This window comes from Staurois parvus, unplaced genomic scaffold (assembly GCF_062004578.1).
Source record: "Staurois parvus isolate SC_StPar_1 unplaced genomic scaffold, SC_StPar_1.0 ptg000746l, whole genome shotgun sequence".
Classification (NCBI taxonomy): domain Eukaryota; kingdom Metazoa; phylum Chordata; class Amphibia; order Anura; family Ranidae; genus Staurois; species Staurois parvus.
Window position 1 is genome coordinate 4,736,705 of NW_028318542.1, and position 18,078 is coordinate 4,754,782.

At 44.2% G+C, this 18,078-nt stretch overlaps 1 protein-coding gene across 2 annotated transcripts in view; it reads left to right on the forward strand.

Moving 5' to 3' along the window:
* EGLN2 (egl-9 family hypoxia inducible factor 2) overlaps positions 1-17,583 on the forward strand; it is a 68,573-nt gene extending 50,990 nt beyond the window's left edge. For both annotated transcript variants that reach the window (XM_089654195.1, XM_089654196.1), the window contains exons 4-6: positions 4,776-4,912; positions 7,694-7,761; positions 12,249-17,583. In XM_089654195.1, the coding sequence (XP_089510321.1) occupies positions 4,776-4,912; positions 7,694-7,761; positions 12,249-12,301 (258 nt within the window). In that variant the 3' untranslated portion in view covers positions 12,302-17,583. The remainder of the gene's footprint in view (positions 1-4,775; positions 4,913-7,693; positions 7,762-12,248) is intronic.
* Positions 17,584-18,078: the final 495 nt, after the last annotated feature.

The window sequence follows — 18,078 nt, forward strand, 5'->3', positions numbered from 1 at the left end:
TCATATTGTCATAACGCGGTTGCATTGAAAACCAATGAACCTGTTCCGGAGGTCAGAAAAAAGTAAAAAAAAAAGTCACTGTCACTATAGGTCAGTGCCGGTTTTTAAATTTAATTACCGCTCTTTTTTTTCTTCACTATAGCTCAGAGAATCAGCTGTCACTTTCCCCCCAGCTAAAAGAAACAACATTTCCTTTTAGTTTATTTCCCTCAGTTTAAATAAACAATGTTTCCTTTAGCTCCAGGGAAAGTGTCAGCTAATTCTGTGAGCTATAGTAAAGAAAAAAAAAAAGCCGACAATTGCATTTAAAAACCGGCACTGACATATACCTTGTATTGCGAAAAATATTCGTAAAAAATCAGTAAACCGAGGCATTATTTTCAATGGATTTTCATTCCTAAACCAAAAATTAACCGAGGCGTTCGTAAATCGAGGTACACCTGTGTAGGCTTTAACACAAATGCCTCAAAAACGCACGTAGGGTGTTTGGGGAGTGTTAAAAACGCTTACCAAACATCTGTCTAACACTCTAGGGGCGTTTGGCAAGAGTTAGTCAAGTGTGGACGAGCCCTAAAGCTTTTTTTTTTTTTTCTTTTTTCCCCCAGGGATTTCCCGTCCCATTCCTGGAACAAATTGAGAGTCTGGCTGAGTGTTGTTCAGCCATTCACAGGAAGCCTTGCATTTTTATCAATGAAGCAAGACTTCCTCTGGTTGGCTGAGGTGGTGAGGCGGGCAGATGAAGTTACAATCTTCACTTCAGCCAATCAGAGGAAGCCTTGTATTCATTGATACAAATACAAGGCTTTCTGTGAATGGCTGAGCGGTGCTCAGCCCATCTTCATTTTGTTCCAGCAGTGGACGGGAAGTCCCCGGAACACAGCACTGTATACTCTATGCTATATACAGTTTATAAAGCGCTGACAATGGCCACAACAAACAAACTAAAGTGAAAGTTAGGGTGGAGTCTGGCTCTAAAGCCATGGTGTCCACCATGCAGACTGCCAATGGGGTGGGGGCTAACACTGTTACTACCATGACCGTCAATGCAGGAGGGGGACGGGAGGGGGTTTAACTTTTACACTGCCATGGGGTGGGGGGGGGACAGTTAACACTTTCACTGACATAACCATGAATATAGAAGGGGGATGGGTGTTTGGTGTTTAAAATGCTTTCACTACCATGACCACCAATATGGAGGGGGGGGGGAGAACTATCACTGCCATGATCATCAATGCAGAAGGGGAGGAGATTAAAATTTAAATTAAAATTAAATTTTCTGCCATGACCACCAATACAGGGGGATTGGATGATTAACTTGCTACGACCCCCAATACTGGCAGAAGTTAACTTTCACTGCTATGACCACCAGTTTGGGAGGGGTTAACTTTCACTGCCATGATCACCGGTTTGGGAGGGGTTAACTTTCACTGCCATTATCACCAGTTTGGGAGGGGTTAACGTTTACTGTCATGACCACCGGTTAGGGAGGGGTTAACTTTCACTGCCATGACCACCAGTTTGGGAGGGGTTAACTTTCACTGCCATGACCACCAGTTTGGGAGGGGTTAACTTTCACTGCCATGACCACCAGTTTGGGAGGGGTTAACTTTCACTGCCATGATCACCAGTTTGGGAGGGGTTAACTTTCACTGCCATGACCACCAGTTTGGGAGGGGTTAACTTTCACTGCCATGATCATCAGTTTGGGAGGGGTTAACTTTCACTGCCATGATCAACAGTTTGGGATGGGTTAACTTTCACTGCCATGATCATCAGTTTGGGAGGGGTCAACTTTCACTGCCATGACCACCAGTTTGGGAGGGGTTAACTTTCACTGCCATGATCACCAGTTTGGGAGGGGTTAACTTTCACTGCCATGATCATCAGTTTGGGAGGGGTTAACTTTCACTGCCATGATCACCAGTTTGGGAGGGGTTAACTTTCACTGCCATGATCAACAGTTTGGGAGGGTTAACTTTCATTGCCATGATCAACAGTTTGGGAGGGGTTAACTTTCACTGCCATGATCATCAGTTTGGGAGGGTTAACTTTCACTGCCATGATCACCGGTTTGGGATGGGTTAACTTTCACTGCCATGATCAACAGTTTGGGAGGGGTTAACTTTCACTGCCATGATCACCGGTTTGGGATGGGTTAACTTTCACTGCCATGATCACCAGTTTGGGAGGGGTTAACTTTCACTGCCATGATCACCGGTTTGGGATGGGTTAACTTTCACTGCCATGATCACCAGTTTGGGAGGGGTTAACTTTCACTGCCATGATCAACAGTTTGGGAGGGGTTAACTTTCACTGCCATGATCAACAGTTTGGGAGGGTTAACTTTCACTGCCATGATCACCGGTTTGGGAGGGTTAACTTTCACTGCCATTGACTATTGGTATATGATAGGCTAGATTCACAATGCAGAATTGCGATTCAATGCGATTATGTAGTGCGACTTTGATGTGACTTTTAATTAATTTTGGATGTTGTTTGAATATTCTTTGGGACCAAATTGCACTGTAAATCGCACCAAGTAGCACAGGAATCTTTTCTAAAATTGCAATGCGTGGAGTCCAATTGATGTGATCAGGCGTCATTGAAAATAATGAGATTTCCCTCGTCATGCAGTTTTGTGTGACTTAAGTCACATATGAAATGACACTAGTGTACACCGGGCCTTAATATTAGTACTGACACCAGTGCTGGGGGTTATTTTTGCAGCCACTGACACCGATGCCGGGGGTATTGTATTTCAACTTCTTCAGTGTGCATTGCGATACACTGCAATAAATGCAACAGGGCAGAAATTCTTGGGCGTCGAGGTGCAAAAATGCGCTTCCAGGGGCGGACTGACCATTTGGAAACTCTGGCCCTGCCCAAGGGCCCGGGGTCAGTAGGGGGCCCCATGAGATGTCCCTGGTACCTTTTTCATAGGCTTTTTTGAGTTTGGGCAGAGACACAGGGGCCCCATGATCCCCTATTGCCCGGGGGCCCCATGAGTTGTCAGTCCGCCCTTGTGCGCTTCTATTGTGCTACCTAGTGGAAGTGACGGGAGCCACCCTTGAGGCCCTCTAGAATTCTCCAGTTAACCACCACTGCTCTAAAGGCTCTTTTCATAAACTGCAGACGGGGACACAGTAGTTTAGCACCATTTGTAAAAATATCAGATGGAGTACCTGCAGGCCTTTTCTCTCACCCATGGAGCCTGGCCCAAATACACCCAATGTTTACATTCCTACTCCTTGGCTTACATCTGGGACATGACAGACATCGGGCAGCATTGCAGGAGCCAACGCTCTTGCCAATTCAAAAGCTGCGTCTGCGCAGTGCGCTGTCTTTTCCTCTATCCTAGTGCTGAGCTCAGCCGCTGCTGCTACAGGAAGACAGAGAGCACACACTACACTCTTGCTGCTGCCATGCTGGAATGAGTTTAAAGTGGAGCTCCACCCAAAAGGGGAAGTTCCACTTTAAGGCTTTGTCCCCCACTCCCCATTAAGGATTGGCACTTTTGGGGAGTGGGGGAAAGAGGGGGTGCCCTATTTTGACAGGTACCTGCTCCCACTTTGGATGCGATCGCTAGGCGATCAGAAGTGAAAGTTTTCTTCCCCCCTCCCCGTAATCTACTGAGACCCATGACAGGTCCCAGAAGACTATGGGACTGTTTGCAAAGCTCAGCGCTTCTCGCTTTTGTATTTCCGGGTAGGGAGTGCGCGCTCCCTACCTGCCCCGCTATTGGCTCTTCTGCATGTCAATCACCGGGTCCTAGCCATCAGTTTGGCTGGGACCCGGTGATCGCCGGAGGACCTTACAGGGGAGAGGTAAGAGGTAAACAACACAGATCTCTCACCTGCCAGCACGAACAGGCTGCTTTGTATTGCTCCGCTGTGCAGAGCAATACAAAGCAGCTTGTCTACATAATAAAACACACACAGCACATTATGTAAAACAGCATACAGTTACCCCTTTGATCGCCCCAGATGTTAACCCCTTCCTGCCCAGTGCCATTAGTATAGTGTCAGTGCTTTTTATTAGCACTGATCACTGTATTGGTGTCAGTGAGGATGTCAGTTTCCCGCAAGTGTCAGAATGCCCACCACAGTCCCGCTATAAGTCAACGATTGGCGCCATTACTAGTATAAAAAAAGTAAAAATAAAACTTCAAGTATCTATACCGCCATTTGACGCTATAACTTTCACATAAACCAATTAATTTACATGTATTGGGATTTTTTCTTAGCAAAGACATATCGCAGAATGCATTTTAGCCTAAATTTATGAAGAAATTTTTATTTTTTTTTATTTTTTTTTTCACTGCATGTTTTATAGCAAAAGGTCACAAATATTGTTTGTTTGTTTTTTTTTTTCAAAATTGTCGGTCTTTTGTTGTTTATAGCGCAAAAAATTAAAAATGCAGAGGTCATCAAATCCCACCAAAAGAAAGCTCTACTTGTGGGAAAAAAGGACGTAAATTTAATTTGGGTGCAGTGTTGCATGACCGCGCAATTGTCAGTTAAATTAATGCAGCGCCGTATCACAAAAAATGGCCTGGTCAGGAAGGGGGGGAAATCCTCTGGAGGGCACATGGTTAAAAGTCAGCAGGTACAGTTTTTGTAGTTGTTGACTTTTATTTTTTTAAATTCTGACAGGCCCTCCGCTTTAAATGACCCCAGCAAGTATATCCTGATGCAGAGTAAGGTGTCCACTCACCAGCATTTATTCTAAACATTGATTACTAGTAAAAAGTCATATTTTCCTCTCTCACTCTTTAGGTCCATGGGGGGCTCCTACAAATCTTCCCAGAAGGCCGATCAGTTGTAGCCAATATTGAGCCAGTGTTTGACCGTCTGTTGATATTCTGGTCTGATCGGCGAAATCCTCATGAAGTAAAACCAGCCTATGCCATGCGGTGAGTATCTCTGTCCAGATACATATTGGGGGAGATTTACTAAAACTGGCGCACACAGAATCTGATGCAGCTGTACATAGTAACCAATCAGCTGCCTTAGGCTGCGTTCCCACTTGTGCAACTCCAATGTCACGCTGTTTCCAGTGCGACTTTTAATATGACTTTGATGCCACCTTATACTCTCTGGCAACTCAAGTTGCATCAAAGTAATTATTAAAAGGATAAAAAGTAAGTATCATACTCACAATGGACATACAGGACAAAGGCACATCGCACTAAACAGCGGTGTCCAATCCACACTGCACAGAAGTCCAACAAATGGAAACATGGACTTCCAACAGGCTAACGCGTTTTGAGGACTAATGCAGGCCATAGACGGGTCCAAAACCGGCTGTTTTTTTTTATAATAAAAAAGAAAAATCGGTCGTTCAATAGGCCGACGTTACCAACAACAGTAAAAAAAAAATCGGCGGATTTTTGTCCCATCTACGGCCGGCATTTAATTACTTCTGTCCCTGCAGAGAGCTCCGCTATTATATTTGATATGAAAAAGTATTGCGGTTGCAACAATGTATCTATTTGTATCCATTTCGGATACAGATGGTTTTATTCGAATACAAATAGATACATTGTTGCAACCGCAATACTTTTTCATGTCAAATATAATAGCGGACTGGAATTCTCCTCCTCCTCTTCCTCCTCCTTCTCTTCCTCCTCCTCCCCCCAGATTTTTTTAACGGTAAAAAGATCGGCTGATTTACCCATCATTTGCTGGGAAAATCGGCCGATTTTTTTTCCAACTTCACCGATAAAAAAAAGTGCCAAAACCCTGAAAAAATTAACCCATTAACGGTGCGAAAATTGGCCGATTTTCGACCCGTCTATGGCCTGCATAAGTCCTCAAAATGCGTTAGTAAATGAACCTGTTGGAAGTACAGGGTTCAACCCCTAACGCGTTTCGAGGACTCAGCCTCTTCCTCAGGGCTCTGATTAAGAGGCTGAGTCCTTGAAACGTGTTAGCCAGTTGGAAGTACAGGGTTCAACCCTCTAACGCGTTTCGAGGACTCAGCCTCTTCCTCAGGGCTCCGAGGAAGAGGCTGAGTCCTCGAAATGCGATAGAAATTAACCAGTTGGTTCAGGGTTCAACGTGCTAATGCGTTTCAGGGCTCTGAGAAAGAGGCTGAGTCCTTGAAACGTGTTAGCCAGTTGGAAGTCCAGGGTTCAACGTGCTAACGCGTTTCAGGGCTCTGAGGAAGAGGCTGAGTCCTCAAAACGCGTTAGAAATTAACCAGTTGGAAGTCCAGGGTTCAACGTGCTAACGTGTTTCAGGGCTCTGAGGAAGAGGCTGAGTCCTCGAAACGTGTTAGCCAGTTGGAAGTCCAGGGTTCCATATTTTGGACTTCTATGCAGTGTGTATTGGACACCACTGTTTAGTGGTTTACTGTGATGTGCCTTGTATTTCCTGTGTGTCCATTGTGAGTATGATACTTGCTTTTTATCCTTTTTTAATAAATATTTTTTACGATAATGCACTAGGCCAGTGCGCCCTCTTTTTGTTTTCTTTGTATCCACTGACTTTGGACTACCCTGGTCCATTGAGGGCAGCAAGGAGTGCATATTCCAGGACATCTGAATTGTTACCATAGCCTCTGCTGACTCCATCTCCAGCGCAGGAGTACAGAGTTTGCTGTGTTTGCATCAAAGTAGTGCAGGAACCTTTTGCAAAGTCATTGCGACTTTTGAGTCGCAGAGATCCAAATGTGTGCTATTGAAAACAATGGACTTGTCATGTGGCTATGTGTCCAAAGTTACACGACAAGTCACACAAGTGTGAACGGAGCCGATGCTGACACCTCATGATGCCTTTTTTTTTTTAAATTGCTGAACGACAATTTTGCATTGCCAAACCATGCCGCAACTTCAAGCCAAGCGTTTCGCTCGCAGTTGCAGCATGGCTCCATTCACTTACATAGGAGAGTTTGTCAAACTGCCAAACAATTGCCACACCATGCTGCAAAGCATCGTGACCGCGGCAATGTGTACTCAAAAGGCATGTCCAGTTGTAGGTGGGGGGTGGTAAAAACATGCATAAACCACTTTTTTTTTTTTCTGAAGCTGGTGCAGCTCTGCATAGCAACCAATCAGCTTCTAGGTTTTATTGTCAAAGCTTAATTGAACAAGCTGGCGTTAAAAGCTGATTGGTTTCTATGCACAACTGCACCAGTCTCTGTGTGCTCCAGTTTTAATAAAGCTCCCCCTTTTGAGTACCTATAAAACGTGTCTGTAGTCATGCATTCACAGAGCTATACCTTGCTATAAACTATATGAATAGTCAAAACTTTCTTTGTTTTTTCGCTTTTTTTTTTTTGTTTTGGATAGAGTAAGAAAGGGGCAAAACCCTGCTACAGTCTGTGCACTGTATCTTCACCCCCCCCCCCCTTCCCAAATCCATGTTATTGCAATGAGAAACACAGAAGACGTATGGCATCCATCCAGATCAGGGGAGCAGTTTACAGTGACAACGCCCATCCTCAATACTTAAAGTACAGTGAGTGTTGTCACCCTTGGACAGGAAGTGTGTTACTGGTAGGATCACCAGGAGAAAATGCAGGAAAAAAGCCAGAAAATTGAAACTTTTGCAGCCACCATTTGTAGACTAAATTCAGTTTTTTTTGTTTTGGCATTTATATAAAGTTTAAGATGAATTTGAGGGTTTAGGTTATGACTTTATTCTGGCATAGTGTATAGTGACACTCCTCTGTTTTTCTTCTCCATTCACAGGTATGCAATTACTGTCTGGTATTTTGATGCAAAAGAACGATCAGAGGCCAAAGATAAATACAGATTAGGTAAGAGGAGAGACTATCGGTTGCCTTGTAAAATCATAGGTTAGAAATAAATGTTGGCTTCTAACTGACAGCTGCACAGGAACGTAGGACAGTCCTGCAGAATGGGAAGGACACAGAATTGAGAGATTTACTAAAGCGGAGTTCCAGTGAAAATAAAAAACAAATAAATGTCAGCAGCTTCAAAAACTTAGCTGCTGACTTTTAAAAAATGGACACTTACCTGATCCTCGATCCCGTGGTATCCCCCCCCCCCCTCGCAGTGATGTGTTCCTAGCGCCGGCATGTTCAGTGTGGGCACCTGGCTGTGATAGCTTGCGGCTTCACAGCCGGGTGCCCACTGCGCATGCGCGAGAAGCGCTGTGCTTTGTGAATGGGCCCCGTAGTCTTCTGGGACCTGTCATGTGTCCCAGAAGACTACGGGGAAGGAGGGGGGAGGACAACTTCTGCTTCTGATCACCTATGCGATCTCAGCGGAAAGTGGGAGCGGGTACTTGTCAATTTCAGGTACCCACTCCCCAAAGGTGCCAATCCTTAATGGGGAGCGGGGGACCAGTCCTTAAAGCGGAACTTCCCCTTTTGGGTGGAGCTCCGCTTTAAAGTGATACTAAAGCCTTGTTTGTTAATAAAAAAACAAAAGTCTATACTTGCCTGCTCTGTGCAGTGGTTTTGCACAGAGCAGCCTGGATCCTCCTCTTCTCGGGTACCCACTGGCGATCCTGGTCTCTCCCTCCTGTCGTGTGCCCCCATAGCAAGCAGCTTGCTATGGGGACACCTGAGCAGGCATGCTCCTGAACCGTGTCCATTCACACACAGAGGCGCTGCTTGGCCTTGCCCCCTCCCTCTCCTGATTGGCTTACTGCCTGTGATTGATTCAGCCTCAGCCAATCAGCAAGCAGCTTGCTATGGGGGCACTCGAGCAGGCACACTCCTGATTTGTGTCCATTCACACACAGAGGCTCTGCTCAGCCTTGCCCCCTCCCTCTCCTGATTGGCTTACTGCCTGTGATTGATTCAGCCTCAGCCAATCAGCAAGCAGCTTGCTATGGGGGCACTCAAGCAGGCACACTCCTAATCCGTGTCCATTCACACACAGAGGCTCTGCTCGGCCTTGCCCCCTCCCTCTCTTGATTGGCTTACTGGCTGTGATTAACTCAGCCTCAGCCAAGCAGCAAGCAGCTTGCTATGGGGGCACCCGAGCATCCACACTCCTGAGCCGTGTTCATTCACACACAGAGGCTCTGCTCGACCTTGCCCCCTCCCTCTCCAGATTGGCTTACTGGCTGTGATTGACTCAGCCTCAGCCAATCAGCAAGCAGCTTGCTATGGGGGGAACCGTGCATCCACACTCCTGAGGCGTGTCCATTCACACACAGAGGCTCTGCTCGGCCTTGCCCCCTCCCTCTCCAGATTGGCTTACTGGCTGTGATTGACTCAGCCTCAGCCAATTAGCAAGCAGCTTGCTATGGGGCACCCGAGCAAGCACACTCCTGAGCCATGTCCATTCACATACAGAGGCACTGCTCGGCCTTGCCCCCCTCCCTCTCCTGATTGGCTTACTGGCTGTGATTGACTCAGCCTCAGCTAATCAGGAGTGTAAGTCCCTGGAGAACTGCGTATGTCATGGACATTGCTGGATCGGGATGGGGCTCAGGTAAGTGTTGGGGGGGGGGGGGGGGCACTGCTACACACAGAAGGTTTTTTAAAAAAACCTTGAACCTTTAGAACCACTTTAATTAAGTTGGAGGTTTTCACATCAGTGGGTACCAAAGTTTGCAGCTTGGAGAGCAGTGACAACCTTCAGATTTGTTCACAAACTTTGCACTTGATTCTGTGGATCTGCTTTGTTCGTTGGCCTCGTGTTGACCAGACAAGGCCTTGGAGCCATGGTGAGAGCAGTGCTTGGTGGACACTTTCTCCAGTTCCTTTGGTGACAACAGTGATCTTGTTTATTTAATATGATGAACACTTTTATATAATTGCTGCTCACTGTTGTTGTTTATTACAGTAAATATAGAGAAATCTCCACTAGAGGGAGTTGTCAGCAGCTCAGGGCAGTTACACTTATTTTCTCTTAAAGTGTATGTTAGGTTAAAACTTTTTTTTTTTGTGAAAGTGATATATAGAGTGAGGAAGGATAAGAACCCCTGTCAGATTTTTACTGTTATCCAGTGCTCCAAGAACTTCTCACACCTTCTGTCCTGGTGACAATGGTTTCACCAAACCAGAATCTTACAATAAATGCTTGAAGAATAATTACAGGTATGGATACTGATCTAGCTTGGACCAATGTAATTATGCATACAGTATACCTGGCCGATGCGGCTCAAAGCTGGAAAACACTGAAGTAAACACTGCTACTCCAGTGATCTCCACTAGCTTCCATGTCCGCTGACGAGTGGCTGCCCTGCTGCATTACTAACACAGGAGGTTAGCCGCTTGGCACGAAGAGAATGCTTTGCAATTTCTGAATGAATGCAAAGCTTTCTCTGATTGGATGAGGTGGAGAGCATGACCTCACTGACCTGCCTCTCCAGCTTGTCCAGTCAGAGAACACTTTGCATTCATTCAGAAATTGCAAAGCATTCTCTGAATGGTGACCGTGCTGAGCAGTCGACCTCCTGTGTTCAGAATACAGCAGGGCGGCCGTTCAGCACGGGAGCCGGAAGCAAGTGGCGATCACTGGAGTAGTGGTGTCAGTGATTTCGCGTGTCCAGGGACATGGGTCAGGGATTGCATATACTGTACACAGTTGGTCCAAGCTGGAATAATGTAACTATGCATAAAATGTCCATACCTGGTATCCTTCTTTAACCCCTTCCCGCCTACACTTCCTGGCCCTTTAGGAGGATTCAGATGCCGGAAGGAGGAGGCAGGCATTTCGGTCATGTGACCGCCGCGATTGGCTGTCACATGATCGGAAAGCTCCTGATCGCAAATAAAGATTGGGAGCTTTCTGTTACCCATGGTAACTGCCGGGAGCATGCAGGGAGCACACTATCAGCACATCATTCTTTACATTTTGGTACACATAATATATGCAGCCTCTCGGCATTGAGGTCCACCTGCCAATAGCCCACGGTAAGGGGTTAAGGTAACAAGCTGTAGGCAGTTATTTCAGACCAAAATATATGACCCAAATATCTTCCTTCCTTCTATAGAGGTGATAGATAACTATATTGCCAAGAGTATTGTTCGGCCGGCCTTTACACACACATGAACTTTAATGGCCTCCAGTCTCAGTCTGTAGGGTTCAATATTGAGTTGGCCCCGCCCTTTGCAGCTATAACAGCTTCAACTCTTCAGGGAAGGCCGTCTACAAGGTTTAGGAGGGTGTCTATGGGAAGGTTTGACCATTCTTCCAGAAGCACATCTGTGAGGTCAGGCACTGATGTCGGGGGAGGAGGCCTGGCTCAGAGTCTCCACTCTAATTCATCCCAAAGGTGTTCTATGGGGTTGAGGTCAGGACTCTGTGCAGGCCAGTCAAGTTCCTCCACCCCAAACTCACTCCTCCGTGTCTTTATGGACCTTGCTTTGTGCACTGGTGTGCAGTCATGTTGGAACAGGAAGGGGCCATCCCCAAACTCTTCTCACAAAGTTGGGAGCATGAAATTGTCCAAAATGTCTTGGTATGCTGACATCTTAAGAGTTCCCTTCACTGGAACAAGGGGGCCAAGCCCAACCCCTGAAAAACAACCCCACACCATAATCCCCCCTCCACCAAACTTTGCACTTTGCACAATGCAGTCAGGCAAGTACTGTTCTCCTGGCAACTTCCAAACCCAGACACGCCCATCGAATTGCAAGACAGAGAAGCGTGATTGGTCACTCCAGAGAACACTTCTCCACTGCTCTAGAGTCCAGTGGCGGCATGCTTTACACCACTGCATTCGCCGCTTTGCATTGCACTTGGTGATGTAAGGCTTGGATGCAGTTGCTCGGCCATGGAAACCCATTCCATGAAGCTCTCTACACACTGTTGTGCTAATCTGGAAGTTTGGAGGTCTTTAGCTGTTGGCTCTATAGACAGTTGGCGACTTCTGCGCACTGTGCGCTTCAGCATGCGCTGACCCCACTCTGTCACTTTACGAGGCCTACCACTTGATGGCTGAGTTGCTGTTGTTCCCAGTTGCTTCCACTTTGTTATAATCCCACTAACAGTTGAGCGTAGAATATTTAGTAGCCAGGAAATGTCACGGACGGACTTATTGCACAGGTGGCAACCTATCACGGTACCACGCTTGGAGTCACTGAGCTCCTGAGAGCGACCCATTCTTTCACAGATGTTTGTAGAAGCAGTCTGTATGCCTAAGTGATGATTTTATACACCTGTGTCCATGGAGGTGATTGGAACACCTGAATTCAATAATATGGAGGGCGGGGCCAATACTTTTGGCAATATAGTGTACGTTGTAAGCAATTAGCCATTCCTGAAAATCGTGAGAGTTTTCATGGTGTAACCTTTTCTTTTTTTCCGTCTCCTCTTCCAGCCAGTGGCCAGAAAGGAATTCAGGTTCCCGTCTCTCATGGCGGCACCGTGTGATGGGAGGGCCAGCAAATCTCCAAGCGGTCTTTCTGCGGGGGCCTCTGTGGAATCGAAAGCTGCTATCACCCTGCCAAGGGCTGAGCGTCGGTTGTCGGGCACAGCGGAAGAGCCTACCTGCGGCTGTGGAGATCTCGCTGCCGTCTATTAGATTTGCCCGTTTGGCCTATAAGGATTTTTTTGAAATGTGAATATAGGACATGCAGATGGGGTTGCATTCTGCAGAGCATTGCACAGGGGTGGCACCTGGTATCTGCAGACTGGTTCAGAATTATTGAATGTTCATGAAAACGTTGCACAAGGAGCTGGGGCCGGGAGGAAGGCATCGGGGGTCTCTCCTGAATTTTTATGTGTTTGTCCATGATCTGTTCTAGGTGGCGGAAGAGAAGTCAGAATCCGATGTGGGGTATTCTAAAAGAGGGATACAGAAGATATCGAAGACCTACCACGGGAGAGATGCTAACAAATGTGAATGAATATAAAACATACTGTATGACAGTATAGAGGACAAGAATAAAATACAAAGAAAACATGTTAAATATGGAAAAGAGCTACTGGTAACATTTGCAGGAGTGTAAATTAAATGGGATGTTCACACCAAGCAGATTGCTGATCCTGGATAAAAAACAAAATTTGCACATTTTTGCTACATTGCCCTTCGTTGACTCATTCATGTCTATGGAATTAAATCTGTACGTCAAAATGAATGGCAGTGCATATGAATGCGGCCATTTTAGAATAAAGACAATATCAAGTGCCCATGCCGAGCAGAGATATAACAGATGTATTTACAGCATATTTCCACAATACAGTCACATTTGAGAAAATCCCTTGATATGTTTGTGTTCCCATTCACACAGCATGCCTATTTAAAAAAAAATTTTTTTGTAAAGATTTCTTATCTTTTTTTAGATGTTTCTCAGGAGGTAGTGTCACGGCTGACTGCAAGGTTTTTTGAAAGTGACGTTGAGTGAGCCTGACCCAAGTCTGTCCTCATTAACAACCTACATGCAAGAAAGCCCAGCCTCTACACTTTTGACCTTTTGCTAGGACAGACAGGGTTCAAGTCTAATTACAATTGATGATGAAGAGCTGGCCTGCACAGTATAGGCAGGGTTAAGTATGGCAAACAAAAGCGAACTACTTTTTTTCTTGCTGGAGGGTCCAGAATAGAGCTTGTAAAAAAAAAGGTGAGCTAATGTAATTTTGTTAACCACTTTAGGACCGCCCACCCGCATTGTACTGAGGACGGGTGGCTCCTACAGGCACAGTGTCGTATCTGTACATCGCTCCCTGCATCCACATTCTGCACAGCAGGGAGAAGGAACAAATAGATTTTTTAGTAAAAAGCAGCACATAATCCACACATTAACACTTAGGCATTCGCTTAACCCCTTGACTACCCGGAGATGTTAACCCCTTCCCAGCCAGTGTAATTAGTATAGTGACTGTGTATAGTATAACTAATCAATCTATTAGTGTTACTGATGTCAGTGTCAGTTCCCTTCCAGTGTCAGTTAGTGCCAGATTGCCTGCCGCACTATCACGGTCCCACTATAATTCCCTGATCACCGCCATTACGAGGAAAAAAAAAAAAATCCAGTATATATACCATGGTTTATGCTATAACTTTCACACAATCTATATACACTTATTCTGATTTTTTTTTGTACCTGAAATTTATGAAGTAATTTTATTTTTTTACTGAATATGTTTTATAGCAGAAAGTAAAAAATATTTTTTTTCAAAATTTTCGGTTTCGTTTATATAATAATACAATAAAAAAAACCCATGGTGATCAAATACCACCAAAAGAAAGCTCTATTTTGGTGAAAAAACTGATGATATAAATTTAATTTGGGTACAGAGTTGCATGACCACGTAATCACCAGTTAAAGTAGCGCAAAAAAAATGACCTGATCACGAAGGAGGTAAAACCTTTCCGGAGCTCAAGTGGTTAAAAAAAGCTATCTTAGCTTTCTAAATGTTTCCAAGGAGGAGATGTCATGGCTGACTGCCCAGCCCCCTCATAAACAAAGTAAACTACCTAGGATTTTTTATTTTTTTTTTGCTGGAGGGTCCACAATAGAGCATGTAAAAAAAGGTACGCTAAGGCAATTTGTTTTAAAAAGCTTTCTTACCTTTTTAGATTTTTCTCAGGAGGAGATGTCACGGCTAACTGCAAGGTATTTTTGAACAATGTTGGAGTGAGCCTGGCCCAGGTCTGTCCTAAGTGAGCCTGGCCCAGGTCTGTCCTCATTAACAAGATGCAATGTAAGAAGCCCAGCCTCTACACTTTGTAACCTTTTATTAGGACAGACCATGCTCAATTCTAATTACACTAGTACCGTTTCCAACAATCATTTATATAAACAGTCATACAAAACAACACATTTTTGCTTTTAACGATTGAATTTGAATTGAATGGACTTTGCTGAACGAAAGCCACATGCACTGTTGGGCCCCATGCACACTCAGCGTTTGCTCAGCTTTTCTGAATGCCAGAAGAAAAGCCGCAACGTCAAACGCTTGGGAATTTATTCGTTTCATTGGCCGGAATGTTAACCTTTTCTGGGAATTGAGGCGAATGAACACTCAATCTCTTTTAGGCGCATCGGACATTTTTTTTTTCCCTGCCAAAGTGCTGTTGCTCCTGAATGCACTGGCAGTGTTTTTTTTTTTTTTTTCTGCCTCTAAATGCCTATGTGAGCTGGGACACGTAGGGTGACATTGAGGGGCGTTTGAAGGCAGAAAAAAAAAAGCAAGATGCCTCTAAGGTTACTTTCACACTGATTAGTAGCAAAAATCTGTTTTTACTGCCATTGCGGTGCATTTTTTTTTACAGGACATGTGACTCCAAAACTGCACCAAAAACAAACCAGGTGCATTCTTGATGCATTTTTGACTAATGTCAATGGGGAGGTGAGGTTTTTTTTTTTTTTTTTTTTCTTTTTTTTTTTTAATGCACTAAACCTGCACCAAAAATGCAGCAAACAGAATAAAAAAAAAAAAAAACGCACCAAACCCACAAAGGATCAGTATGAAGCGTTCCATAGGATTACATGGTCACATGTTTTCTTCTGTTTTTTAACGCAAAAGGGGCAGTTGGGCAGAAGAAAAAGCAAGATGCATGTAAGGCTACTTTCACACTGATTAGTAGCAAAATTGCAACAAAAATCTGTTCTTACCGCGATTGCGGTGCATTTTTTTTACAGGACATGTGACTCCAAAACTGCCACCAAAAACACAAAACAGGTGCATTTTTGATGCGTTTTTGCCGCAGTTTTGATTAACTTCAATGGGGAGGTGAGGTTTTTTTTTTTTTTCTTTTTTTTTTTAATGCACTAAACCTGCAGCAAAAATGCAGCAAACAGAATAAAAAAAAACAGAACAAAAACGCACCAGACCCACAATGGATCAGTATGAAGCGTTCCATAGGATTACATGGTCACATGTTTTCTTCTGCTTTTTTTATACAAAAGGGGCGATTGAAGGCAGAAAAAAAAGCAAGACGCCTCTACAGCTAATTTCACACTGATTAGTAGCCAAAACGCAGCAAAAATCCATTCTCAGCACGATTTCGGTGCATTTTTTTTTACAGGACATGTGACTTCAAAACTGCGCCAAAAGCACAGAGCAGGTGCATTTTTGATGTGTTTTTGCCACAGTTTAGATTAATTTCAATGGGGAGGTGAGTGTTTTCTTTTTCTTTTTTTTTTTTTTAATGCACCAAACCTGCACTTAAAATGCAGCAAGCAGAATTAAAAAAAATAAAAACCGCACCAGACCCACAATGGATCAGTGTGGATCGTTCCATAGGATTACATGGTCACACGTTTTCTTCTGCTTTTTTTTAACGCAAAAGGGGCATTAGAAGCATCTTGCTTTTTTTTCTGCCTTCAAAGGCTACTTTCACACTGATTAGTAGCAAAAACGCAGCAAAAATCCGTTCTTACCGCGATTGCGGTGCTTTTTTTTTTTTTTACAAGACACGTGACTCCAAAACTGCACCAAAAACACAAAGTCGGTGCATTTTTGATGTGTTTTTGCTGCAGTTTTGATTAATTTCAATGGGGAGGTAAGTTTTTTTTCTGCTTGTTTTTTTTTTTTAATGCACCAAAAATGCATGAAGCAGAATTAAAAAAAAAACAAAAAACGCACCAAACCCACAATGGATCAGTGTGGATCGTTCCATAGGATTACATGGTCACACGTTTTCTTCTGCTTTTTTAACGCAAAAGGGGCATTAGAAGCATCTTGCTTTTTTTTCTGCCTTCAAAGGCTACTTTCACACTGATTAGTAGCAAAAACGCAGCAAAAATCTGTTCTTACCGCGATTGCGGTGCTTTTTTTTTTTTTTACAAGACACGTGACTCCAAAACTGCACCAAAAACACGAAGTCGGTGCATTTTTGATGTGTGTTTGCTGCAGTTTTGATTAATTTCAATGGGGAGGTGAGTTTATTTTTCTACTTTTTTTCTTTTTTTTTTTTTAATGCACCAAAAATGCATCAAGCAGAATTAAAAAAAACAAAAAAAAACCGCACCAGACCCACAATGGATCAGTGTGAAGCGTTCCATAGGATTACATGGTCACACGTTTTTCTTCTGCTTCTTTAACGTAAGAAAAACAGATCCGTGTAAAATCAGCGTTTAAACGTCCCGTGTGCATGAGACCAGAGAAATGTGTTTTCGTTTTGAGCAAAAATTCTCCATCCTTTGAATTTCCTCATTGTTGCGGTCAAAAACGAACGTCGATTTGATCCCACTCATGATTCGAAAAATCGCAAAAACGCAAATGTTCCTACTAAATTCTATCGGAATTATTTAATGGGATGGCAGCCATTGCTGTATCCTCCCAATCCTGCTCTGCATTCATAGATGATCTATGCTGATAACTCCGGATATTTCTACATCTGCAAATGTTACTAAAAAGCTCTTTTATTTCCCGTAATTAACATCCGCGTAAAAAAGGATGATGGAGGGGAAATGGAATCCAGGGAAACCATCTCTAAAGTGAGAATCCAGAAACGTTTTGCCAGGGCGACCCGCTGTCCAGCCTTGATGCGTTTTCCTCCATCTGCTTGATGCAGGGCCCGGGCTCTGGCAGTGAAAGGGTTAATGTGAGTGTGTGCGTGTGGAATTCACGTGTGGGTTTTTTTTTTTTTTCTAAACTTTTTATCGCCCGTCTGCCCACAACAAGCCGGGGTGGAGATCGGATGTCTGAGGAAGAAATACTGATTTATATTGTAACAGCTGCAATAAAAATTACCTCATTACATAGCGCTGAGTCGGCGTGGTCCTTTGGTGGCGGTGGGTATAGAAGTGTGCGCAGGAATATTTATAGATCTGGGGGGGACTCTGCGATTTGGTTGGCACGGGTATGAATACAGTTCACCTGATGTGAACATAAAACAGGGAAATTCCTTACCCTAGGTTCACACCTAAGCGTTTTCTGCAAGTCCATTTAACATGATTTCCTATGGGGCACGTTCGCATCTGTGCGTTTTCACCGGTGCATTTTTTGGAAAGGGCCAGGGACTTTTGAACGCAAAAAGTTGAGTTTTTGGTTCTTTAGACTTCATTGAAAACACTTCAGAAAAGCATGTAGTGCGTTTTTGATGCGTTTTAAATGCCTAGCAGCAAGAGAATTTTTTAAAAAAAATGCAAAACGCATCAAAAACGTGGCAAAAACGCAATGCAGAAATGGCTCAAAGGCAAGCTGCATAGGTGTGAACCCAGCCTTATGGATGGCCGGTATACGGCTGGGTGTTCATG